Here is a 22,749-nt window from a genome sequence, read left to right on the forward strand (position 1 = left end):
AAGAAAATTGTTGTAATACTGAAAAATTTGTTCTGGTACATGAAGAAGCTTCAAGACACTAAGGCAGGCTACAAGCATAACTCCTATACACATTCAGAATTTGAACCCTATAAATAGGTAAGAGGAGGAGTTGTTAACTGATTCTGTGCAGCATTCCCATCTACTGTCATTAATGAGATTTAATAAACACCTGGAAAGCATGCCTACAACTGTGTAAATACTTGAAGGATCATACTGATGATTTCCTAGCCTATATTATGTTTTCATCTAGTGATGGTCTTTTTTACTTACATTTTCTGTTGGAGCTTAAGAACAGCTGTTAATCAGAACTTCCAGGCCCATAAAGTCTTATCCACATAATCTAGCAACATCTGCCTTCTTACTTACTTTGGAGATCACCCATTTTAAGCTGATCTCTTCTTATTTTTCTTTGATCCTTGGTCTTAGCATAATTTATGCAGGATATGTTTTCAAGATCCATCACAGACATGCAAGCTTATGAGATCTGACAGTTCTTGCACTGTCTGCAGCTGAAGAGAGAAGAAAAACCTGGAGACAGTCCAGCCATTTCTGGGTTTCATGTGGGTTGCTGACTACAGTAAACCACAGTCTGGTTGAAATGGTTTTATGGATGAAATGTTGCAACATGGGGTTATCTTTTTAGCTAGAGGGAGGAGGTCTAAAAATAACATTTATTTCTAAACTGGAGTAAGGTATAACAATTTCCTAATTGACTGGCAAGTGTAGCTTAAAAAAATGGGAGAAACTTACTGTATGAGTATTTTTTAAAATGTGGAAACATTTTCATTGTTGCTAGTGTTCTGCCTTTGTAAGCCTTTTGTGGTCAAGATCTTTCTACAGGACAGGAAGAAGGTGGGAGTAAAGGAAAAGAAAGGACATGCTATTGCAGCTGTAGTGCCAAAATATTTTTCTCTTAATATTTTCCACTGCTGTTGTTGGCAACAGCAAGTGGAATATTTCATTCATGGGAAGGCTCTGTATAGCCACCTCAACTAACAAAATGCCAAAGCTCTGCACAAATTTCCCATCTGTTAGCCTTCATCTTCAAAAACAACGTCTGCTGTCACTGTCATGAAGTAGTGGGAGCAATATTCAGATGAAGAGACAATGGTTGGCTGAATATGAGAAAAAGATCAAAAGAAAATCAAGGATAGTATTTGAGGCACAGGAAATGCACCAGCAGATGTTGTTGCTGTAATGTGGCTGTTAGACTTGTGACATTTTTGGCATGTGACTCTGGTAACTTCTTAAAAACAGAAGTGTTTACTTTTGTGTCTAAAGACCAGTATTACCAGCTAGGCTACACTTCTTCCACCCCCTACACAAAGTGGGATGGGGGGAAGAAATGCACAAAACTGCCTCACAAAATTGCATGCCAGCTTATTTTTAATGCTGCAGGTAATTTCTGTGCATCTGATTTTCATGCTGCTTTCCTTTTGACCTTTTTTTTGAGTGGAATTGTTGCAAAGTTGATAGGAACAGGTCAGCAGAAAAGTGTGGTTGTGTGAGTTTTTTTATAAAAATCTGATCACAACATTATTAAACACTTGTTGACAAAAAAATAGCCAGCAAGCTGCACTTGTAGCAACATTTCATCCACAAAACCAGTTCAACCAGATTGGTTTACTGTAGCCAGCAGCCATTTGGGAGATTTTGGTCATAGATCGCCCCCTCTCCTTCTCTGCCCTGAGGAGATCCTTTTGTGGTGGTCCTACTTTGCATTTTCAGAAACCAAATCAAGATATTTTAACAAAAAGAAAACATATTTTCTTCTGAGCCAATGACAGACCTGATGTTTTATGCAAGACATTTCCTGCAGGTGTGAGATGTTGGTCAGTAGCAGTATCACTAGCCTAGATATTAAAATAGCTGGGCTCTACCACTTCTGTGACACTCTGACACCCATCTTTCCTGGTATTAAAAGAGAAGCCTGGAATTGGGAACTATGAAACTTAAGTCTTGATTACACAAATCTTTTTATATGCTTGGTTTAGATTACATTCTGTTGTGAATTTTCAAAGACTCTTCTATTACTGTCAAAAAGTATCTTTAATAGCATGTGTCTGTTTTGCTGAGTTGGAGATGCTGAGGGAAAGAAAGTATCTTTCAAACATCTAGGCCTGTGATTAGGTATCCCAGTTTATTTTGTCACCAGAAAGTTAAAAATTAATACCCAGGCCTGTACAGTGTATGTTTTTGGAACAAATAATTTTTCTTATGGATTAGGATGGCATTAAACTGATTTACATCTCTTAGATTCTCTATTTATACGCAAGTTTCTACCCCAAGAGGATTCCTGAATTATCTTCTTTCTACCCTTGCCATACATGGTGTTGTTTAAAAACAGGCACACAAACACTGATCACAGAGAATCACTTGATAAAAGCTGTGGTTAAGTGCAAGGTTGTCCTTATAAACCAGCTATATTCACTACATGTGCAGTGTGATGGAATATATGAAACATATTGCCCTACCATATGTCCATTAAATGCTTAAATATGTCAAGGTGCCCTTGTGACAGAGAAAAGGCTAAGCTCTTGGTCCTGGTAAGCCATAAATCATCCTGCGGTTAGTTTACAGGATTAATTTCTTACTTTGTAAATACATTGCTCCTGGTTTTCAGAGACCTTCTTACACACAAGAATGTAAGAAGCAGAACTTTCATTTTACAAAACTTTTGGAGCTTAAGTCTGAAAAATATGATTCACTATGCTTATCCTTCTCTCTTTACCCTGGAAGCAATATTGGTAACTTGCAGGAGTTAGCACATCTTCATTTTGATACGAAGAAGTGTCTTACTCTTACTCCCTTCTTCTCCCTCTTTTAAGAAAATGAATTCTTGGAGCTGTTGTTTAGGAACTGTTTTGAAGTGCAGTAAATTGACTAAATACGGCTCAGTCTCCATTTTATTACTAGCCAGCATGGGACAGTTTTTCTTGAAGCTGATGCCAGGATCCTTGAACATAAATTTGGAAAGTCTGGTATCTGATGAAAGCTTGTGTGTGGGATGCACACATTCAGCTGTTTTGCTGAAGAGCTGAAGTAGCCTTGCAGAGTGTGACATTAAGTCCTCTGGACTGTTCCAGGCACATTTTAAAGTTTGAATACAGTTAGGCTGTAGTCCTGTGAAGAGCTGATTGCCATTTCACTTATAAGCTTTGCCTGAAGAATGCCAGCATTCAATAGAAGCTGCTTGTTGAGATCTTTTAAATGTAAGTCACATGTATTTTCCTTAGAATACTATCAGCACTCCAGTTGTTGTGTTATTGATATGATTTGGTATGGCATGTTTGTTGCACTGAAAAGTCATGGGTTGCACAATTATGGTATAATATTGCTCTTTTGGCCTTAGAATTTTCTGAAAGTGCATCTCTGCTATTCAAGGCTTTTCATAAAAAAAAATCTGGCACACTGAAACATGATTCAGTCTCTCTGGCAATCTAATTATTGAAGTAATCTCTCTCTTTGGAAGTACTGTAAGTGCCTAGGCTGAGCTAACAGCAGCCTTGGTCTGAAGGGGTACAATCATCCAGGTAGCACAGTTCTTTGATGTAGCAGAATTTGTTGTATTTAGAATTCGTCATAGCTGTGGCACAATGAATTATAAAAATGAAATATCAAGCAAATCAATGTCTCTTTATGGGTAAATGTTTAATTTGCTACTGTTGGTGAAGGGAGGGACCTCTTACTGCTCATGATGCTAGCAGCTGTAATGGAGAAACCCATGTGAAATGCATTGTGAAAGGATGTGCCTGGAAAGGCAATGATGCTTCTCTCCAGTACTTGTCTGTGCTCAGAAAGTTGACCACTGCAGCATGGCCTTTATGCCATTCACTCTTTCTTGACGTGCCTGTATGCTTCCTTATAGCCAATTCATAGAACTGTCTTAATATCTTCCTCTCTTTCAAATGCTGCTGCTACATTTTCTGCCCTGCCCCTCTCCCTCCCCCAATGTGCGTGTATGTATGGGTTTGTTTTGGTTTTGTTTTGGTTTTTTTTAAGTTGGTTTTAGCCACTGAGTGTATGTTTACTAAAAACAAGACTTTCGTGCTTTTTGGAGTATGTGTATGTATGTGTTTATATATTTGTGTACTTATGTTCACATGTGTATGTATTTGTAAATGTACACACACACATATATAGAACATTGTATTCCTAAAAATATTACCTTCCCAGCAAACAAAAACTTGTGATGCTTGCTGTACCTCAGTAGGACATATGTAAATTACATTAAGTATTTCGAGCACTTGAGCATCTGGTAAATGCAAAGAACAGTCTGTCAAAATTGGTGCAGTCATTTAAAGTTTTGTTGTCCTGGGCAGAAACTAGTGAAATTCAGACCTGTCAAGAAAAGGGAGTTAGATTTTGGATCAGTTATGCCTGGGGATCCATTTCTGTTGTTGGGATGTAGCTGGTGTGCCTTTTGGGAGCAGTGTATGCAATGAGCAGTTTGAAGTTCACCTGAGAGGGAAGATGGAGAACCTCCTTTCTGCATCTGAGCACAAAGAAATGCTTTGTTTGCTCTCAGCATCTGCACAGTCAGTGATCTCATTTTGGAGTGCTTATTTCTATCCAGTTTTATCATCATAATCAGCTTTATTAGCTAGTGAAGAGGAGAAGATAATAACTTAGTCTAATCCATACAAGTACTGGATTTACTTATGATTAGAATATTTCTGGATGTTGAGGAGGAGTGCAGCAGTCTTTGTGACTCAGATCTCTATGCTCAGAATATTATAAATCTAAACACCTGAAAAAATACACTGTTTGTTTCAGTCAGAGAGCTTTGCCTGACTGTATTTGACTAATTACCTCTGGAGGCTTTACACTGTTTTCTTTGAATCTCATAAATATAGCAATATAGCTATGTGAAGTGTTCTTGCTTTATATATGGAGTTTCTATGCTGTATTTCTGTGTTGGTTATGAATTTGAATGAGATGCTTCTGAAAGACTCAGTCGTGATTAAGTTCACATCTGACTTGAGTGGCTTATTTCCAGAAAAGACTGTAAGAACTGTTGTGTTACATAAGCACAGAAAACACTGATTTACATGGAAACTAAAAAACCAACATCTTTAATAGAAGTTTTGTGTTTTGGTGATATTTGTTATTTGGTTTTACATGAACCAGTAGCAAAATCATGGAAGTTGTCATGGAATGAAATCTGTTTCGTATTTCATCTTGCCTCACAGAAATCTAGGTTTAAGCATCTAAGTAGATGAGACCTTGTCTGTAGTATCAGGGCTTTCTGAGAGATTTACCATTTTATTCTTTACTTTTGTGGTTATCTTTGGTTTTGCAGGAAATCTCAAAGTAGCTTACAGAATAAACAGATAGTATGTGTACTTTTAGAGTATCTGTTAGCCTTTCGCAAAGTTAAAGCTACTCATACTGATTTAAAATATGGATTCTAGTAAATAAGACAGTTTTGGTATGTGAAATCACTTAATGAATTTAGTAATTTATCCCCTATGCTGTCATGCAAGAAAATTAAGTTTTTCCTCATGGGTTAAGAGCAGTCTTCCATTTGCTTTAAGATTGATAGAGTTTTTAAGTGGTATAGATCATTATCAAGACTAATAGTGTATTTGTGTGAACATTAATAAATTTTGAGAATAAAGAAACTTGATCCTGTAAAGCACTTTGAACTAAGAACTTGCTCCTAATTTACATGTGGGGAAAATAAGTGAACATAGCATGTACAAGATAGAATAGAAGATGTGTCAGTAAGCCTTACTTTTTTTTCCCCTGAGCAGTGACTGGAGCATGAAGGCTTTTCATTCAGCAGTTGTTGCACTTGAATCTGAAATGAGTATGAGTATTTGCTGACCTCACACCTTGGTAGTTGTATCTTTCCTGTTGCGTTAGGCTGCTGTGGAAGCACCAAGAAACAAGCATGGCTTTCAGCTTCAGTGGTCTGAGGTTATGGCCCAGTTAATCTTCCAGTTAAACCTCTGTGGTATTCTGCAGCTTACTCATCTTGGAGATTGAATAAGTAAATTTTTCCTGAATTTAAAATACAGGTTAGCTCATGGTAACCCAAAGGACAGATACTGCATGGAATTAAAGCAAATTTCAGAGTAAAGAAGGAAGTGCATATGGAAAATCAAATAAAAACCAGCTTGTTTCAGATTCTAGCTATTGTGCTTTGAATCATAGTTACATCACTGCTCATCTGGCTACTTTTTAAGTTAAATGCTGTTTCCTGAATCTAAAATTGCTTCTACAATTCATCCTTCCCTCCACTTAGGAAGAAGGAATTTAAAAGAAATCAAGTGCTTACCTCTTGAAAGTAATGTTTGCAACACTGTATAACCTGAATTTCATGATCAGAAATTACAGTCTGGCCAGTACTAGTTGCCTGTGAGCTTGAAGTCAACCTGCTTTTCTTAAGTCTTTGGGACTGCTGATATGACTAAGATTCAGAGGTTACACTGGGAACAATTTTATCTTAATCTGTCTTATTTAAATGGTAACACTTCTGTCATAGGTGAAGCTTTAAAGGTAAGTATCAAGATATTCAGCCCATGATGTTTAACCAGACATACAGAGTCATGAGCTGACAAAATGCACAAATCTGGTAACACTACTGTAATTAACTCATCTTTCAGGAATGGGTGAAAACTAAATGCGTGTCTTCTTTTAGTTTAGATTTTTGGGGTTTTTTTTTGAAGTATGTAAATACTTTTATATATACAGACTTGAGTTTGGCCAGATCTCTTGTAGAAAGCTGATCTAAAGAAAAGGAGAGGACAATCTTCCTACTCTTTTAGTCATATTTTTTTTGTGGTTTTGTTTTAGTTTGCAAGTATGCCTGCCACAGGAAATATGAAGAAAAGGTAAGCATGTTTTTTAGCCTCCCTTCTGCTGTTGATCTACATGTATTTAAAGTTGAGACTACAAAAGCTGTATGAACTAATTAGGAATAACATGATTATTAAATCAGATGCCTAGCTGGGGTATTGTTCTTGCCATTAATTAAAAAAAAATCCCAGTATAGTCAAAACATTTGCACCAGTGGTTGAGTTTCTTATTCTTCCCACAGGAGGATATATTTTAAGTTGAAAACATCGAGTTAAGTGCGTGAAATACAAACCACACAGTTCTGCCAGAAAAGAAAAAAATGTATCTGAGTGAATAAGGTATATATGCGCTCCTGTATATCAGCCTCCATGCGTGTGTGTATACACACACCTATACACGTACGTATAAAATTTGTACAGCAACAGATATTTAAAGTCAAACTTTTTGCACTGGATTATAAGAAGTATAAGCATACTATTAATTTTCAGTGATTACTGTAGATTCCCCCAGTTCAGTTTCATTACTAGATTTTTGTTACTTTTGAAAGTCTTCAAGTTCCTTTTCACACAATATGAGAACAGTAGTTCCATGGTCTCATGTGACTAACTTTTCCCATTGCTAGATTTGAGTAAATCAGAGACACTTAGAGATTCAGTCTAAATCTAGCAGTGTTGAAGGGCTTTATTTTGCCAGAAGTACTTTTGTGGGGTAATATTCCCTTCTTTTAAATGAAACTTTTGATTAGTACTTTCTATCTATTAAGACAGCATATTTTATAGTCTCTTTTGGAGATCACAGATCTAGTCCTAATATCTGTGTTGTAACCTTGATGTTTGGCTTTATGCAAGCATTTGTTTGGTTCAGTGCATCCAAGGTGTATAACTGAATTCAAGAGAAGAATCTCTGCTTTGTGAAGGACTTGGAGATTTTTCAGGACATTTTGTGAAATTCTAGTAAATACAAGTCGGTCAGTTGGCCGATCATCTCCCATTTTGAGTAAAAATGGTACACGTGCATTTGAATTTGGAGGGAAGGGGGTCATATTTTTCATTCCAAGCAACGTTTTCACCTTGGAGCAGCAGGCTGGAACAGCAGAGGTCAGAACACCCAGGGTGGCAAACAAAGTGTAGCAAAAATTTTGAAGCCCTAGCAGGAGCAGCAGGTTGTCCTGGCAGACACATGGTGTCGGGTTAAAATGTAGCAAAATAAAAAAGCCTGAAGCTGAGGCAGAAAAAAAGTGGGGCAGTGGCGGCTGGCCTCCCGCAAGCATACAGGAGATGCTCCCTCTGGAGGGGGCTGGGGGTCAGGGTCCCGGGTTTTCCCCTGAGGTACCTGAGCAAATGGCGAGGGTCCTTTCCAGTGAGACCAGGTGTTGATAAGGTCCCAGTTCAACAGCTGCTCTTATGAGCAAAGGCTCACCCACGGTAAAGAGAAACAGTGCAGGGCAGAACTCCACGGTGGCAGCAAATTCTCCCCGCAGCAGCAAGGAGTTGCCTTACTGACTTGGTAAAAGATTGAAAACTGAGTGACAGGCATCATGAATAACCACAGTTAGGTGGAAACTGAATGACAGTATTATCCATTATGAGCATTGAGCTCTATCCCAGAAGTTCTGGCTGTTTTTTATCAGCAAGCTGAAATGTCTAAGCTTTGTTAGAATTTGCTTTTACTACTTTTGTGTGAGAATACAGCATTTCATAGTATTTTACTAGTAATTATTTCTAAAAGGCTGCTTCCCTTTTCTTGGTCTGTGTAGCTGAAGAAAGCATTTAAAATACTTCCTACAGTTAAAGCATAATAAAGCAAATTCAGTCTTAGTCTGGGATAGGTAGTTTTGATGACAAAATATGTATTTAAATGTCATTCTGTATTATTTTGTTGCATTATCTCTTCTCTGAATAGCTGGAAAACTGAAGGCATATTTGGATTGTAAATGTTTAGGACTTTATTCTAATGTGTTTTGAGAGGAGGGAAGTTTGTTAAAATGACTAGAGAGCTATTAAAGCCAGTATTGTGATATATGAAAATCAGAAATAATGCCATAAAATTCAGGTGTTTCCTTGTCAACCTCCAACAAAGTGCTCTCAATCTCAAAAATGGGTGGATTGGGGCCTCATAGAGGGGACCATGTCTTTACAACATGACATTGTCCCACTTTTTGTGGGAAAGTGGAAAGGTCCTGCTTCATTCACAGCTCTTTGGGCTACTTCAGCCTCCTCTGGCTTCCTGAGCAGCATATTCCAGCAGTGTTTGCAAAGGTTTTCTATAAACTTCCTGCTGGAGAGGTCACTGCCTCTTTGACAAGATTCTTGCAGACTTCCTGTCACAGATTGAAACCAGACCTGTGCTAAATTGCTGTATGCATCTTAGTATTGCCTGATGCAAAGAGCTATTTTTCCTTCTTGTGATTTAATACATTTAAGCATTAAATTTGCCTTAGGGAGTGCAGAGAGTCATCCTGTAGATAGATAGTTTTCAACTGTAAGGAAATAAAGCAAAAAACCAAAACAACCCCGAACTCCTTTTGGATTTTTGCTTTTTTACCAACCAGTTTGACATGTGACTTCTGCCTTCATATCTTTCTGTGATGTTGAGTAGAAAAGACTGACATTGCTGCCTTTTGGTGTCCTCTACCACATTCCTTTCTTCCCTGTAATGTGTATTAAAAGAAGAAATAGCATACTTCTCCCCCATTTTAACCTATGCTTATTGTTTAAATATTGCTTTCATCTTATCTTTCATCCTTTTATTTGACGGGCATAGATCTGTCCCAGATCTTAGACGTACACTAGATGCAGTGAAACCTGTGGGCTGAGCAGTGATATCTTCAGTTTGTTGTGACAAACTCCTGTCTCCTCCCCCTAAAACTTCTGATACTGTCAATTGAGGTGCCATTTATGACCATAGGAACCATGATGCCTATAGCTCTTAGTATTGCTCAGATGTTGGAACCCTGAGAAATCAGACCAATACATATGTTATAGGTGCAGAATTCTGAGGTACAACCAGTCTGGTGCACAGTTTGTTTCCATTCAAAAAAAATCAGTGCACGCTGGTAGTTTCTTCCTTTGGGAGAGGAAAATGTTGGCAGAACAAAGAACCCCTCTGCTTCCTGGCCCCCTCCCCTTCTGGTAATGTTGCAAGTTTTGTTTGGCTTTATAAATGAAGAATGTTTTCTCATGGGGATTGTACCAAAATACATAGGTGTGGAATCCTGAAAGGGTAGCATAATTCCCTGAGTAATCTATGCCTCATAAAGCTTGGAGAGGTCAGATCTGATACAAAGCAAGCAGAAATTAACTCTCAAAAAGATATATACAATTGTCACAATTAGGATTTTTTTTTTTTTAGCTAAAGAAGCTGCAAAATGAGAAATTTTGAGTAAAAATACTATATTTTTGCACTTACTTGTGTCAAATAATTTCAACCTACTTTATAAAGTTCTTTAATGTGTTAAACAGATTATATCAGAAGGGGACCTAGCTAGCAGTTACAATACAAATTGGCAAATTAAACCACAGTGCAGGGCTAGCGCAAAGTCCAGTAAAATCTAGTTTTAAGATTGGTTCCTGCTGTCTGGTTTAAGCTGTGTTAGCAAGACCCAAATTCTGACTTTCTTTCCCCTTGCTTTTGAACTCGTTTGGAACAAATCCCATGATTTGAAGAAGGAAGGAACTTCATCTCTGTTTGCTAGTTTACAGTTATCAAGAGAAACTAATTTTTTGATTCTAAAAGTACCTTCTGTTTCATTAGAGGGTTTTTTAAAATCCATTTCCCAAATAACCTATGTACCAAGTGTCTTTTCCTTGTATGTGTTCTTCAGAGAACTGAAGAACTTTCATGATGTAGGTCAGGACTGTGACATTGCAAAATGAAATACCACAGCATGGAAGAAAACCAGAATTTGTCATGAGTGTTTTGGAGGGTAGGTTGGAGAAGGGGAACAGTAACTGACAGGCATGCTAGAGGAAGAAAACTAACCTTTTTTTTTGTTTTTACCAGACTTAACTCCAAAGGTGTAGATTGGATGTAGTGGTTTTGGTTCAAAATATTCATTACTTACTCATTTTCCTTCTGTGAGATAAGAATTAGGAGAAAAGCAAAGCAGGCACAAACCTTAAACAGTTGCAGTACAATGAAAGAGTTTTATTACTAATAGAATTAAAAGTAAAGAGACAATAACAAAACAAAATTAAAGCAAAATCCCCCCCCCCCCCCCCCCCCCCCCCCAGCACTTCTCTCCTTTTACTCAGCTCACACATGGGATAACAGAACATGGGATGTTAGTCAGCGTTCCAGTTCTTGAAAAGTCTCTCTCTTATGCTTAAGGGAAAAAAGGGTTTTTCCTTCAGTTGCACGTGGTTCCCAAACTGCCACCAACAGCAGATCCGCCCGGAAACAAACAATCTGCTGTGTGTAGAACATCTCTCCCATGAAAAATCTCACAGTTCCTTCACACTGCAAAACATGGGCCATCACATGGGGTTATTCATCTTTTTAAGGATAAGTTCTTTTGGCCTGCACACAAAGGCTCTTCTTCGCCACAAGTCTCTAGCAGCCTCTTACTACTATATAGCCTGGCATCGGCATTCTTCACAATCTTCACAGGCACACAAAGATACTCCATCCCCCCATGTTCTTCAAATGGATTAAAGAGACAAACAGTTTGTGGTATTACACTTTCTTACCACGGCATGCAAGAAGGTTTCTTTTAAGCTGCCCGCCAGAATCGCGGCACCGCCCTCTTTTCTCCCGTCGCCATTTCCAGCTCCGTCCCACGTGACTCACTTCTCTTTCTCTCTGACTGACACCGCCATGCTGAAGGGTGTTCTTGTTCGGCCTTTACGGTGGGGAAAGCCTCGCTCCCTTTGTGCTGCTGGCTGCGTGGTGTCTTCTTCAGTTCAGCACGAAGTGTGCTGGCTGCAGACAGGAGGTTCTGCCAGCTCCCGTTGACTCCGCCGGCTCCGCATGGAGAGGAGAGGGACCCGCTGGTCCCCAGAAGCCGTGCTGGATGGGTTTAGCTGTGAGCAGTCCATGGCTGGTTTTAGCTGCCTGCGGCTCTGAGGCAGTTCCCCCCCAGCCACCCAGGGTCCGTGCCACAGCGTTGGGAAAGGGGGAAAGGGGCAGTGGCCCCGGCCCGGCCGGGCCCGGCAGGCCCCGAGCTGCTCCCACCTCCCAGCAAGCGAGCTCCGACCCAAAGGGGGAGTCCCGCCTTTCTGTGCAGTTTAAATATGTAAATTGTGAGAAGCGTAATTGGTCTTAAAGACTGTCCATCAACTCAGGGTCAACCTAATACATTGGAATAAATAGGTGTGTGTGTTTTTTGTAAAAAAAAAAAAAAAGTAAGAAAAAAAGATATGTGTATATTTAAATGTGTGTCTGTGTGTATGTGTATATATAATGAATGTATGTATATATATATATATATATAAAGATTCATCTTAAATACGTCCACGAGCTTACCATATGGGCTCCTGACAGCCATCTATGTAACATTCAGAAAATCTCCTAACATTACTATAAATTCATGCTATTTGCAGGATGTCAGTGACTTCATTTTGCTGGTCTTTTCACCCTTTCTCCTCAATTTTATAACATGATAAGTAGTGAACTAGAGTGAACAGATTTTTTAGTAGGTCACTTTATAGGTAAAGATTCTTCCCCCTGCACATAGTTTGTGTTACACATAACCTGTGGCAAGCATGCCAGAATTTGTTACTTGATAAAACTGTAGCTTGAAAGAAAGATTCATTACAGCTAAGGGGTCAATTGCTTTTGCAAAAGCAATATAATAGTGTTTGAGATTTGGACTTTGAAATCCACCTTTGGTAATAACTGGCTCATTCTTTGAAGATGGTTCTTCCTCTGAAAAATCACATACTCTTTGCAAAAAGAAAATAAAAGGGAAGGAAGATAAAAATGAAATGTACATCTGGAAGTGAGAAAAAAAATCACTGAAATGTAATTACTGGATATCCCAGCCAATGAACTGCTGTGCATTGCAGGGGGCATTACTGTGTCGCTGTTATAGCAAGTGAGGACAGATTTTATTTCCTTAGCGCCAGATATCCTGCCATTTGTTGACTTGTTTTTTTCTGCTGTTGACTTTTTTTTTTTTGTTTGACTTAACATTTATCTCATGTTAGTCAGTTACTCATTAACTGATGTGACTGATGTTACGGTCATATGAAGAAAAATTACCCGCAGATTCACTGGAGTCAGAATTCTTCATAAAAAAAAAAATATTTTAATCTTTTTTTCATCAATATGGGACTTTTTCAAACTAAGGCTCAATGCAGGAAATATCAGACCAGGAAGATGTTTTCATATTAACTGTGTATGCAAGAACAGGTAATTTGTCTTTAAAATATTTGCTTGATTATTTGTGAATAGACTAATAATGTACCTTTATGTCTGTGTGCTGGGCACTGAAAAGGTAACTATTTCTGAAAGTAGGTAAAGCATTCTTATATTCTGATATTGCTTGTTAATATGTGAATGTATGGAAGCTAAATCCACCTTGGTGTGGAGCTATGAAATATTGCACTAATGCATATCCAGTACATTTCTTACAAGAATTAAAAAAATACTGAAAGCTGACAAACTGGGTTATTGTAGATGTCTTTAAGATTAGCTGTAGCTTCAGTAGGTGAACCAGAATAGTCCTTCTGAAGTTTATTGTTTTTTGCAGTTGGTACACAGTGTGTAACTTTTTAAACCAATGAATGAGACCTTTATACTTGGTTTTCTATCTCTGTTGTCACTGGATTAAAGTCTTGCTCTTTTGCTTTTTAGCTGTATACTTTTTCTCTAAAGCTTATTTTTTAGCATGTCCCAGACCTTTGAAAACAAGGAAAAAGAATTTGAGCCACTCATATATTCTCAACCTAGATTGTTTGTATGTCATAATATCCTCTGTTACCTGTTAACAGGTTAAAAAACTTTTTTACTTTTAACCTGTGTCTGGATCAACAGTGGAAGGATTTGCTACAACTACTCATGAGAACCGAAGTTGGGATACAGCAAGATCTTGACTATTTTGCTTCATCTGGGAAGAAATGTGCTACTTGTGTATATGGAGTAAGAAAAAAAAAAAAAAAGAGCATCTTGGGTGGTTAATTGAGTTTCTAGCTGAAAACCAGCAGCAGAGCATCAAGGTCTTTGACATGGGTCTTGATTTCTGTAAAATGGAAGTGCAGAAGAGACAGAATCAGAAGAAGATGAAAGTCAGTTTGCTATATATAGCTGTTTCAGGTGTAGAGGAGCTCAGGGAAGAAGAAATCAAGTGTTATTGTAAGTGTTAGCTCTCATCTTCTTACAGTCCAGAGTTGCCTGAATAAGATGCCACAAATCTGCAGAGATCTGCAATTCTTTTCTGAAGTTCTTGTCCACTGGATGTCCCCAGTGTTCTTGTGTCAGAAAAAAGGGGATTTTTCTTACGCAGTGAGTCAGCTGTAATTAGCAAGCAGGTTACAACAGAACTGTGTTTTACTTAGCCAGACAAGTAAAGATATGCTTGGTTTCTCAAGGGTTTTGATAAGTGGAGGAAGGAGAGAGCAGAGATTATATTTATGTATGTCAGTGATGACAATTTTATTCTGCAGTGCTTCCAGTTATTAATTACATGGGCATGTAATGTTAGTTCCTCTCTTCCACTGCACTGCTCAGCCAGCCTGCCAACTCCTTTGGTGTTTCCATAATTCTTTCTTGCCAGTATATGCAGTGAGAGGAAAGTAATTGAAATTTCTTTACTTTCGCTACTTTAACCTTAGGTGTTGCTAATGAAAACTAGCAAAACCAGTTTTTTAAGTACGAGGTAATCACATGGTCAGGACAACTGGGGACAGTCTTTCCTTCCTAAATGCAAATGTTTCTGCTTGTGGTAGTGGTGCAAGGTGCATGTGGCTTTGATTCTTTCAGCTGGGCACTGCTCTGCTTGGTGGTTTGTCACTTTGGCTTGAAAGGAGAGTTGGTGGTTGTAATTGAAGGTGGCATATGAAGTTTTACATGCTATGTCAGGCAAGAGGTCACCAAGGCAGATAATATCCTTGCTTCCAGCAATAGGCATGCTATTGATTGCCTGAGACAGCCACCTAAAACAGAGACTAGACAAGAATAAGGGAATAAAGGTAGGTATTATTTGAAGGGCCTTCAAAGGTACACCCTGGGCAAGCCAAGGGCTACACCCAAGATGCACCCTGGGTCATGAGTTCTTCACACTTTTATAAATTTGGTTCATTTGCATATAAGGGTTAATTGTCCAATTATAACTTCAGTTCATGATGTAATTACCCCAAGTTTGCCCCCTCTCAGAGACTTTTAGTTTACACATTTTGGAGCCTCGTGTCCTTGAGGTGGAAACTGAAAGAGGTTTGTTATATCTAACCAGCATGAGAGAACAGTAGCTAACAGGCCACAAGAAACTTCAGAGTTACACACTAGGCAGTACAGGATTTGAAAAATATAGAAGTTAAAACCTAAGGCATCACTACTATGACAGCTTAGTTAACATTTTCCATGAAAGGAGGTATGGGTGTTTGGTTGGATAAGTAGTGGATCATGAGTGGCAGTCACAAAATGAGCTGCAGAGATGTAGCATACTAAGACCTTGGACTTGCAAGCCCACTGAGGAGTCAGAGGGGAGAGCACACAAACTGCAAGAGTTCAGTCTGTCCTGTTTTCTTCAGGGGTAGTCTAGAGATCATGGGTGAGCTGGGAGTTGAAAAAACCATGTGCTCCTTTTTTTTCCCCTTTTTATAAGTAATTTTTGATTTAAGAAGCCTTGAGAGTTGGAGATAGATCTTTTTCATAACTGTTTACGGAGGCAAATGCTGTCTCTTTCATGTTAGTGGTTAAAAGCTGTTCCTGAGTGTTTAAGCTGGGTTGTCGTTGTGTATTCAGGTAGTAGCCCCTTTTACTCTTTGCCTGTGCTGTGTATAGGACTGATGTTTCTTTTTGTTCTTGCAGCTTGCTCTGTTGCATGGGCTGCATCTTCTTTTTATTATTCTAAGGGTAACAAATGACATGAGTCACAAGGCCCCCTCTGCTCAGGAACCACTCTGTGTACCATGAATTGAGTCATCATAGGATTCAGCACTGTTCTGAAAGGAAACTCGACCTTTGTTGTCCAGGTGTTGTTGCAGAGTTTCTGACTCCACTCTGCTGACTGAGAGACAAGTCTGTCCTGGAGAGCCATAATTTTGAAGGTGAACATGTTAAATAAAACAGTTTTCACTGGGACTAACCTCAAGGTACTTGTTAAAGTGAGCATGCATTTTGACTACTACTGAAGCTCAGCTGAGTGATGTAAATAGATGAACCTACAGTCTTTTGACTGTATGTGTGGGATTTGAGAGTGCCTGCTATATGAGATTATAGAAATAATCTAACACTTGGTTTTCCGTAGATCATCATATAATCCAAGTTAGTCATGCTTTTCCTGCCTTTGTCTTTTGGTTTCTGAATATCACAACAGGGTGGTTTGGGTTTTTTTTGGTGTGATGCATACATACTATATTCTTCATAGGAAGTGTTTTTTAATTTGGAGGCAAATCTCTGAAGATAATGTGAGTCCACAGAATATCTGTTCTGCTTGCTCTGCTAAACCCATGACCCAAAGTCAGTTCCAGAACAAGGATAAGGTGTTGGGAACTGCTGAAGTTCATAGCTGCTTTGGCACTACTGATATCCATCAGGTTATAGGTTAGATTATTCTTGTAGTTTCCTGTAAGTACTGTGCCATCAACTTTCCTCTCTGAAGGCTTCAAACATAAAGGGTCTATTCCTGAAACTAGTTATTTTGTCCTGTCCCATGCAGGAATCTACATGTTTTATGCTTTTGTGTGTTCTAAATAAAAAAAAACACCAAACCTCAACAATTATTTCTTTCAACATATTGATGTCTCATGTCAATTTGGAAGTACAAGTAGTGCAAGGTTTGTTTGGAACCTACTATTTTTTGTTGCTGGTGGAATCCATACATGGTCAGGACAGGAAAAATGTGAGGAATGAGACAACTCTTAGAAAAATTAAAATATTTTATTAAGAACAGAAAAATTGAGAAATTACAAAAACCAGAAAAAATATAAAAATTTGGGATCCTAGTGGCTCAAGAGGTATGCCCCAGGAGCGCAGGGATTAGAGATCTTCAGGCTTAAACAGCACTGGACCTCTGGTGGAAAAACTTGCAGTGCTGGGCTGACTTTTAGCTAATCCAAAAGTTAAGGAAAAATTATTAAAGGCTCCTAAATAGGAGTAAGGCTTAAGTGCCCAGCACTGGCACCCACTACAGCTAAAATCTGCAGTGTTCTGCCCCTGCTCTGAAGCTGACTCGCTGTTTTATAGTGCCTTTGCTCCGCCCCAGTCTGCCCACAGCCCACCCACAGCACACCCCTTTGGTCCCAAGTGATTGGTGCTTCCCTTTTGACAGATCATCTCTGTCTACCAATAGCTCGTCGTTGTCAGTGGGGTAAGTAGCAGCTGGAGTAAGGGTGGTAACTTGTCCTCATTAAGATTCAGGTTGCCATGGAGCTTACCTACAGACCAACGGTCAAAGGTCTAAAAATAGCTTTTGGCTGTTAGAAACTGGGTTTTGGGAGCCGGTTCTGAAAGTAAGGTGCAAAGTAGAAACCCTTAAAAAATATTAAAATACATCTAATACATCTTAAAACATTTGTAAAAGTATACAGTGAACATGAGAAAAACAACTCTTGCAGTGTACAAGTGGTTTAAAGTTTGAAAAGGGATTTTTAACTGGGACACTTTTAACTGGGGGATTTTAACTGGAACTGGTGCAGATAAACTGCTTTGAACAAGTGAAAACACTAATAGCAGAACTTGATATTTGTACCTGGACTGATGGGTGAACATGAACTTTCAATTAAAATTGTTTAACTCAAAATTAACTAATTAAAACACTTAACATGCAAAGACCAAGCTAATTAGGGATTTCATGTATAACAGAAAACATTAAGCCTTTTCTGGTTTGCATGACTGTATTTGGTTGTTTTAGCTCCCTGGAAGATGGAGTGTAACAGTTACTTATTGAACCAGCACTGACAGCTGCTAGCGTCATTACTAGGACTAAGCAGCCAACAGCTGATGCACAAGTGTCAGCCAAGAGTTCTGTGTATTGTAGGTAAAGTGATACAACCACTGGCAATTAGGAATTCTACATCTCACTTCTGTATTGCTGTGTGAATTGGCCAATTCACTTTGTACATTTTTGTGTCTTGATTCCCCTGCTGGAAAAGTAGAGGTAGTGGTACTTAGCTATCATGAACCACAGAAGTCAAAAGGTGCTTTTAAAATTATTATCCTGTAAAGTAAAGCCTGGAAACCTAAATCAGTAATTCCTGGTATTATGAGGAATGTGAACATCAACTCATTGGAGGTCTCTCCTAGATTTGACCCAGTAATTTTATGAATTAACCCATGTCAGAGTCTGAGGATCATTGATAGGGACTGAGTCCGGAGAGCTGGCCGGAGTGACGACACGTACACTGATTTGATTAAGCATTGTTCTCCCTTTATTGTTCAACTATACAAGCTTATATCTACTTTTGCAAAGATTCACGCCCAGTCCCTCTAGACAGCCTCTAATCAGCGGGGGAGCCGATCAGTGTATACCTTTGCCAAGGACTCTCAGGGCTGCCTGCAGCCAGGTGGTTTCCAGGCCTGCCTGCAGTCAGGGGCCTGTTCAGGGGCTTTTCCTCAGCAATCCTGGGTTGTGCAATTTTTCCAGGGGTATCATATGCCCCTGTTCCACAAGGATTCCCTCTACAGATCATTACTGCTAAAATTATAAATAGAAAAAAACCCCTTTCTTGTGTTTGCAGCTCACAGTATTAGGTGCATTCTGGCAACTATAGGTGCATTCTGGTTGCTATTTTTTCTGTGTTGTGCACTCAACCCAAGTATTGATTCTGAAATGGAAAATTTCTTACTGTGATTGAGAAACAATTTTAAACATAACCTGTGGGATATGTTACTAGTCATTAATAATTCTGATTGAACTTGGTTTATGTGAACTTGGTTTATGTGTACATGGGGCAATGCGATGATGTAGTCCCAACTGACTGTGACCTGCTGGCAGGTAAAGAGTGTAGATGGCAAAAATGGCCTCACCTTTTAGTTTACTAGCAGGAATGTAGACAGAGGTATATATTCAGTCACCAAATAAAACATTTGCTAGTTTGGGCAGAAGGAGTGCAATTCTATTTAAATTTCTTGCAGGGATATCTGTAGGTGAAATATTTTCACTACACAGTATACAATATGTTTTATTGCTCAGAGTGAGAGTGAATAGTGTGGTCTGCTTTTGGTGTGAAATGTAGTGACATTTTTATGTTAGGAGTCTTAGTTCAGTACAAGTAAATTTTGTCTATTTAGTGAAGAGTTCTGTTGTTCTGAGAGGAGGATGATCTGTGATGGTGTTAGCTGTAAGCAGTTTCTTTGACAATTATTCTGAGTGTAAAGTTTTGACAAGATCAAGACTAAGTAGTTGAGATGCTTAGATAATAGGAAGGGCAACATCTATTCAAATGAAACAAACTTTGTGGCGTCATAATTTGCTGCTGAGCCATGGATTTATCCCCATTCATTCCAGCTAAGAAATTCCAAACTTTTCATTTTCACATCAGTAAACAATACATATGCCTGCTTTAAATCGGTGTTTCATCTATTTAGTCAATGTAAAGGTTGCATGTATAGCTCTTCTTAAACTGGCTTATAGCAAGAACTGTAGTTAGACTCTCAGTGACGTATTTGTTGGAAGACTATTGAAGCCTGATGAAATTCACAGATGTTCTTTTTCTTCAAAATATGGGTTTTATTGAGTATTTTCCACTTGGATGTCTGTTACCAAAGGGGCCCTTCCCATTTCTCATGAGCCATGTGTCTTGAAGCTTTATAATGACATTAGGATATACTGACATATATGAACTCAGTGCAGCTGTTTGGAATTTCAGGTGTTAAAATATAAAGCTGCTCCTGTGTTCTAACACTTACTGTGTTCTAACTACTTACTTTATGTTGTCATGCACATTCCTCAGAAAGTGGGATGATGTTAGTCCAGCTCTGTTAATTCAGTCAAATGTTTAGCAAAGATGACTTACTCAGTTGTTACTTAATTTTATTTCATGAAGAGACAATGGACTATTTGTAGGAATGGTCTTTCATGACAGAGATTTATAGCTTAACCCAAAAATTAAAAAAAAAAAGGGAAAAATAAGTGGCATGGTCACTGTGTTTGTTTTTTTGTTTTTACCTGAGAGCTGACTTAGCTTATATAGTACTTCTAAAATTAGATAAAAACCAAAGATGGTAGGTTTGTTGAAATGGCCTTCACTGGAATTATAACCTTAAATCTCTGAATACTTTTTGGTTTATCTATTACTTTAAAAAGATAAAAGGAAAGCCAACGGAAGGATATTATTTTAGAGGTAGTTTTTAGATTCCAGGAAAGAGTCTAGAATAGTTTAAGATGCTTCAAAAGGGCAATAAGCTAGTCTTCTTCACTGAATTTCTTTTTTGTTCTTCATGACAGTGTATCTTCGAAAAGAATAAAGCAAACTAAATCTTAATTCCTCAGAGTCCCATCACTTATGCCGCCAAATTTCTTGCTGTAATGAAATGTGTTGTGAAGGCCCAAACCTCTTATGTACATGGATTCTTATCTTAAAATTACTTCATTAATGAATGGTCCTTATGACTGCATGACTTGTCAGTTTTAAGACATGTTTAAATAGTGATCTTTATCACAGAAATTTCTGATTAAATGTTAATAGCCTTTCTTTCTTTTTCCTTTCCCACCCTTTTTTTCTTTTTTTTTTTTCCAAATGGTTCCCAAAGAATTCTGCATACCTCTAGGTTGCTGTTTAAATATAACTTTTCATAACTAGCTGCTATAATGTAGAAAGATTAAATGGACATGTATCTGTAACATGTATTTTATCATAACAGTCACTTCACGCTGCAGTTTCTTGAGTGGAAGTTTGATCATTTTGATAGAAATTGGGGAAGGGTGTCAATGATTCTGATTCCCACCCCCTCCTCCTTAATTATGCAAGCCTCTTTTCTGTCTGTAGAGAGAAAAATCAAAGACTTGAACATTCAGGCCCCTCCTAACAAACTAAAACCTAATTTTGAACAGTGAGTCAGATTGTGCTTTGGACTGTTTCAAAATAGGAGGAGAACAGAATAAAAATAATTGTGGGAGAAACAGAGATTGGTTTGTTTTGGGTTTTTTTGGGTGTGTGTGTGTTTCATTTGCTTTTTTAAAAGGAGCAGGAACATACCTTGAAAAAGTTGCTGAAGAAGTGAGTGGGAAGTCACAAAGACCTTATTCTAATTCCCTATCTCATTTTTTACTTGATATCCATGGTAGTTTATATATACACGTACATACATTCAACCTAGTGCCAATATTTTCTCAAAAAGAAATTAAAAACTAAGAACTGAAAATATATGTTGATACACAAAAGTAAAACCAGACTCCCAGCTATGTATGGGGAAAGTGATAAAGAGAACAGGAAACTTTAAGAAAACTCAGTACTCTAACAGTGTTTGAAAGAATGCTTGTCCCCTTTTCCAAAAAAACCCTCTCCTTCCTTTTTTTCATGCTGTTGAATGCAATCCTCTCTAGAAGCTTTGTATGAGAAAGATCAGTGAATATGACAACATTAATTTTTATCCCTACTGCATTAATTTTTAAACACATCTTTTGAGGAAAACAATGTGAGACGATTTGCTGTTCCCATGGAACACAGTCCATCTGTTTGTAATGTGGGCATGCAAGAGATTTTTTGAGAAATGGGAAGTTGAATAATTGTTTATGGTATTGGGAAGGCTGTGCATGTAGATGAAAGACTGCATTCTCCAATTTCAAGTGGGGTCTCAGTACTAGAAGATACAAGATGCTAAATTGGGTTAATCAGGCATGACCTCCAATTACAGTGGAATATGATGACAGTAACTAAACTGAGTTAGAAACTGACATATATAGCGTTTGGGTTGGGGTCTGTGGCTCAGACCCAGGAAGCTGTGACCGACCCAGAGAGAGTGTCCCGCAAGGGACAGTCTTCCAGAGGTCTGCGGCGGTCCCTCAGCCGCCAGGCTGCCTTCGCAGAAAGGTGCCTGTCTCAGCAGGCTGTCAGCTCTTGAGTGATTTCAGCGAGAGTGACTTCAGCTCTTGTTCTGTGAGGCAAACCCCAGGCTAGACTGGGAGGAGAGAGACGAGAGGCTCATTTAGCAGTTCCGCATGAGGCAGCTTTATTAGTCCACACCCCATGAAGGGGAGGCTAGGGACGAGCTCTCCGAACTCAAACGGGGAGAAGGGTAGAGAAGGGATACAAGGGTGGGTGTGAGAGGGTAGAAGCCAGTGGGTTACAAGGAATCTACATAGGGTCTCCCAGAGGATCATGGTTCTTGTTTTCTCTCACCCTCACTGAAAAGTGCTGTGTTTTCCAAGGGGATTCTGCTGGGAGGTTATGCAATCTCTTTATCTCAGCAGGCCTTCTTCCAGGGCAGGGGCTGGGCATACTCCACAGACACATACAATGATTTTGCTCTGCCAGCTCTAAATTTGGTTTCTGGCTTAAATCAGTAAAAGCTTTTATAAAAAATGTGTCAAGTGAGTTTGGTTTGTAATATGTGTCTGTGACTAATGGCTAATTAGTTCTCATGTTTTCCTGTCTTTCTTCTTTCAAGCAATAGCATGGAAATCTTACGGAAAACTGGGAACATGCCCAGCTCTGTTATTTAGGGAGACTTCCTTTTTTCCTATATGCTACATTCAAACTTTAGCTCACAGGACTGGTGAGATGCATGCAAAGCAAGCATTGCATGCACATAGCAGGCATGATTTGGTGAAGGTGAAGGATGCGCTAAATCTACCAGACTTTCCCATTGCTGTGAACTTTCCTG

At 38.7% G+C, this 22,749-nt stretch overlaps 1 protein-coding gene across 32 annotated transcripts in view; it reads left to right on the plus strand.

Moving 5' to 3' along the window:
- TNS3 (tensin 3) overlaps positions 1–22,749 on the plus strand; it is a 369,544-nt gene that overhangs the window by 89,111 nt on the left and 257,684 nt on the right. For 16 of the 32 annotated variants that reach the window (XM_082286388.1, XM_082286397.1, XM_082286395.1 and 13 more), the window contains one exon: positions 6,823–6,860. The exons of 15 other annotated variants lie outside the window; for them this stretch is intronic. Coding sequence is in view for 14 of the 17 variants with exons in the window: in XM_082286395.1 (XP_082142521.1) it covers positions 6,823–6,860 (38 nt within the window). In the remaining 3 variants the exon portion in view is untranslated. Of the gene's footprint in view, positions 1–6,820; positions 6,861–22,749 lie in introns of those variants that run through there. One more of the 32 variants, XM_082286394.1, reaches the window with a different exon arrangement.

The sequence above is a fragment of the Coloeus monedula genome (assembly GCF_965178545.1).
Source record: "Coloeus monedula genome assembly, chromosome: 1".
NCBI lineage: Eukaryota > Metazoa > Chordata > Aves > Passeriformes > Corvidae > Coloeus > Coloeus monedula.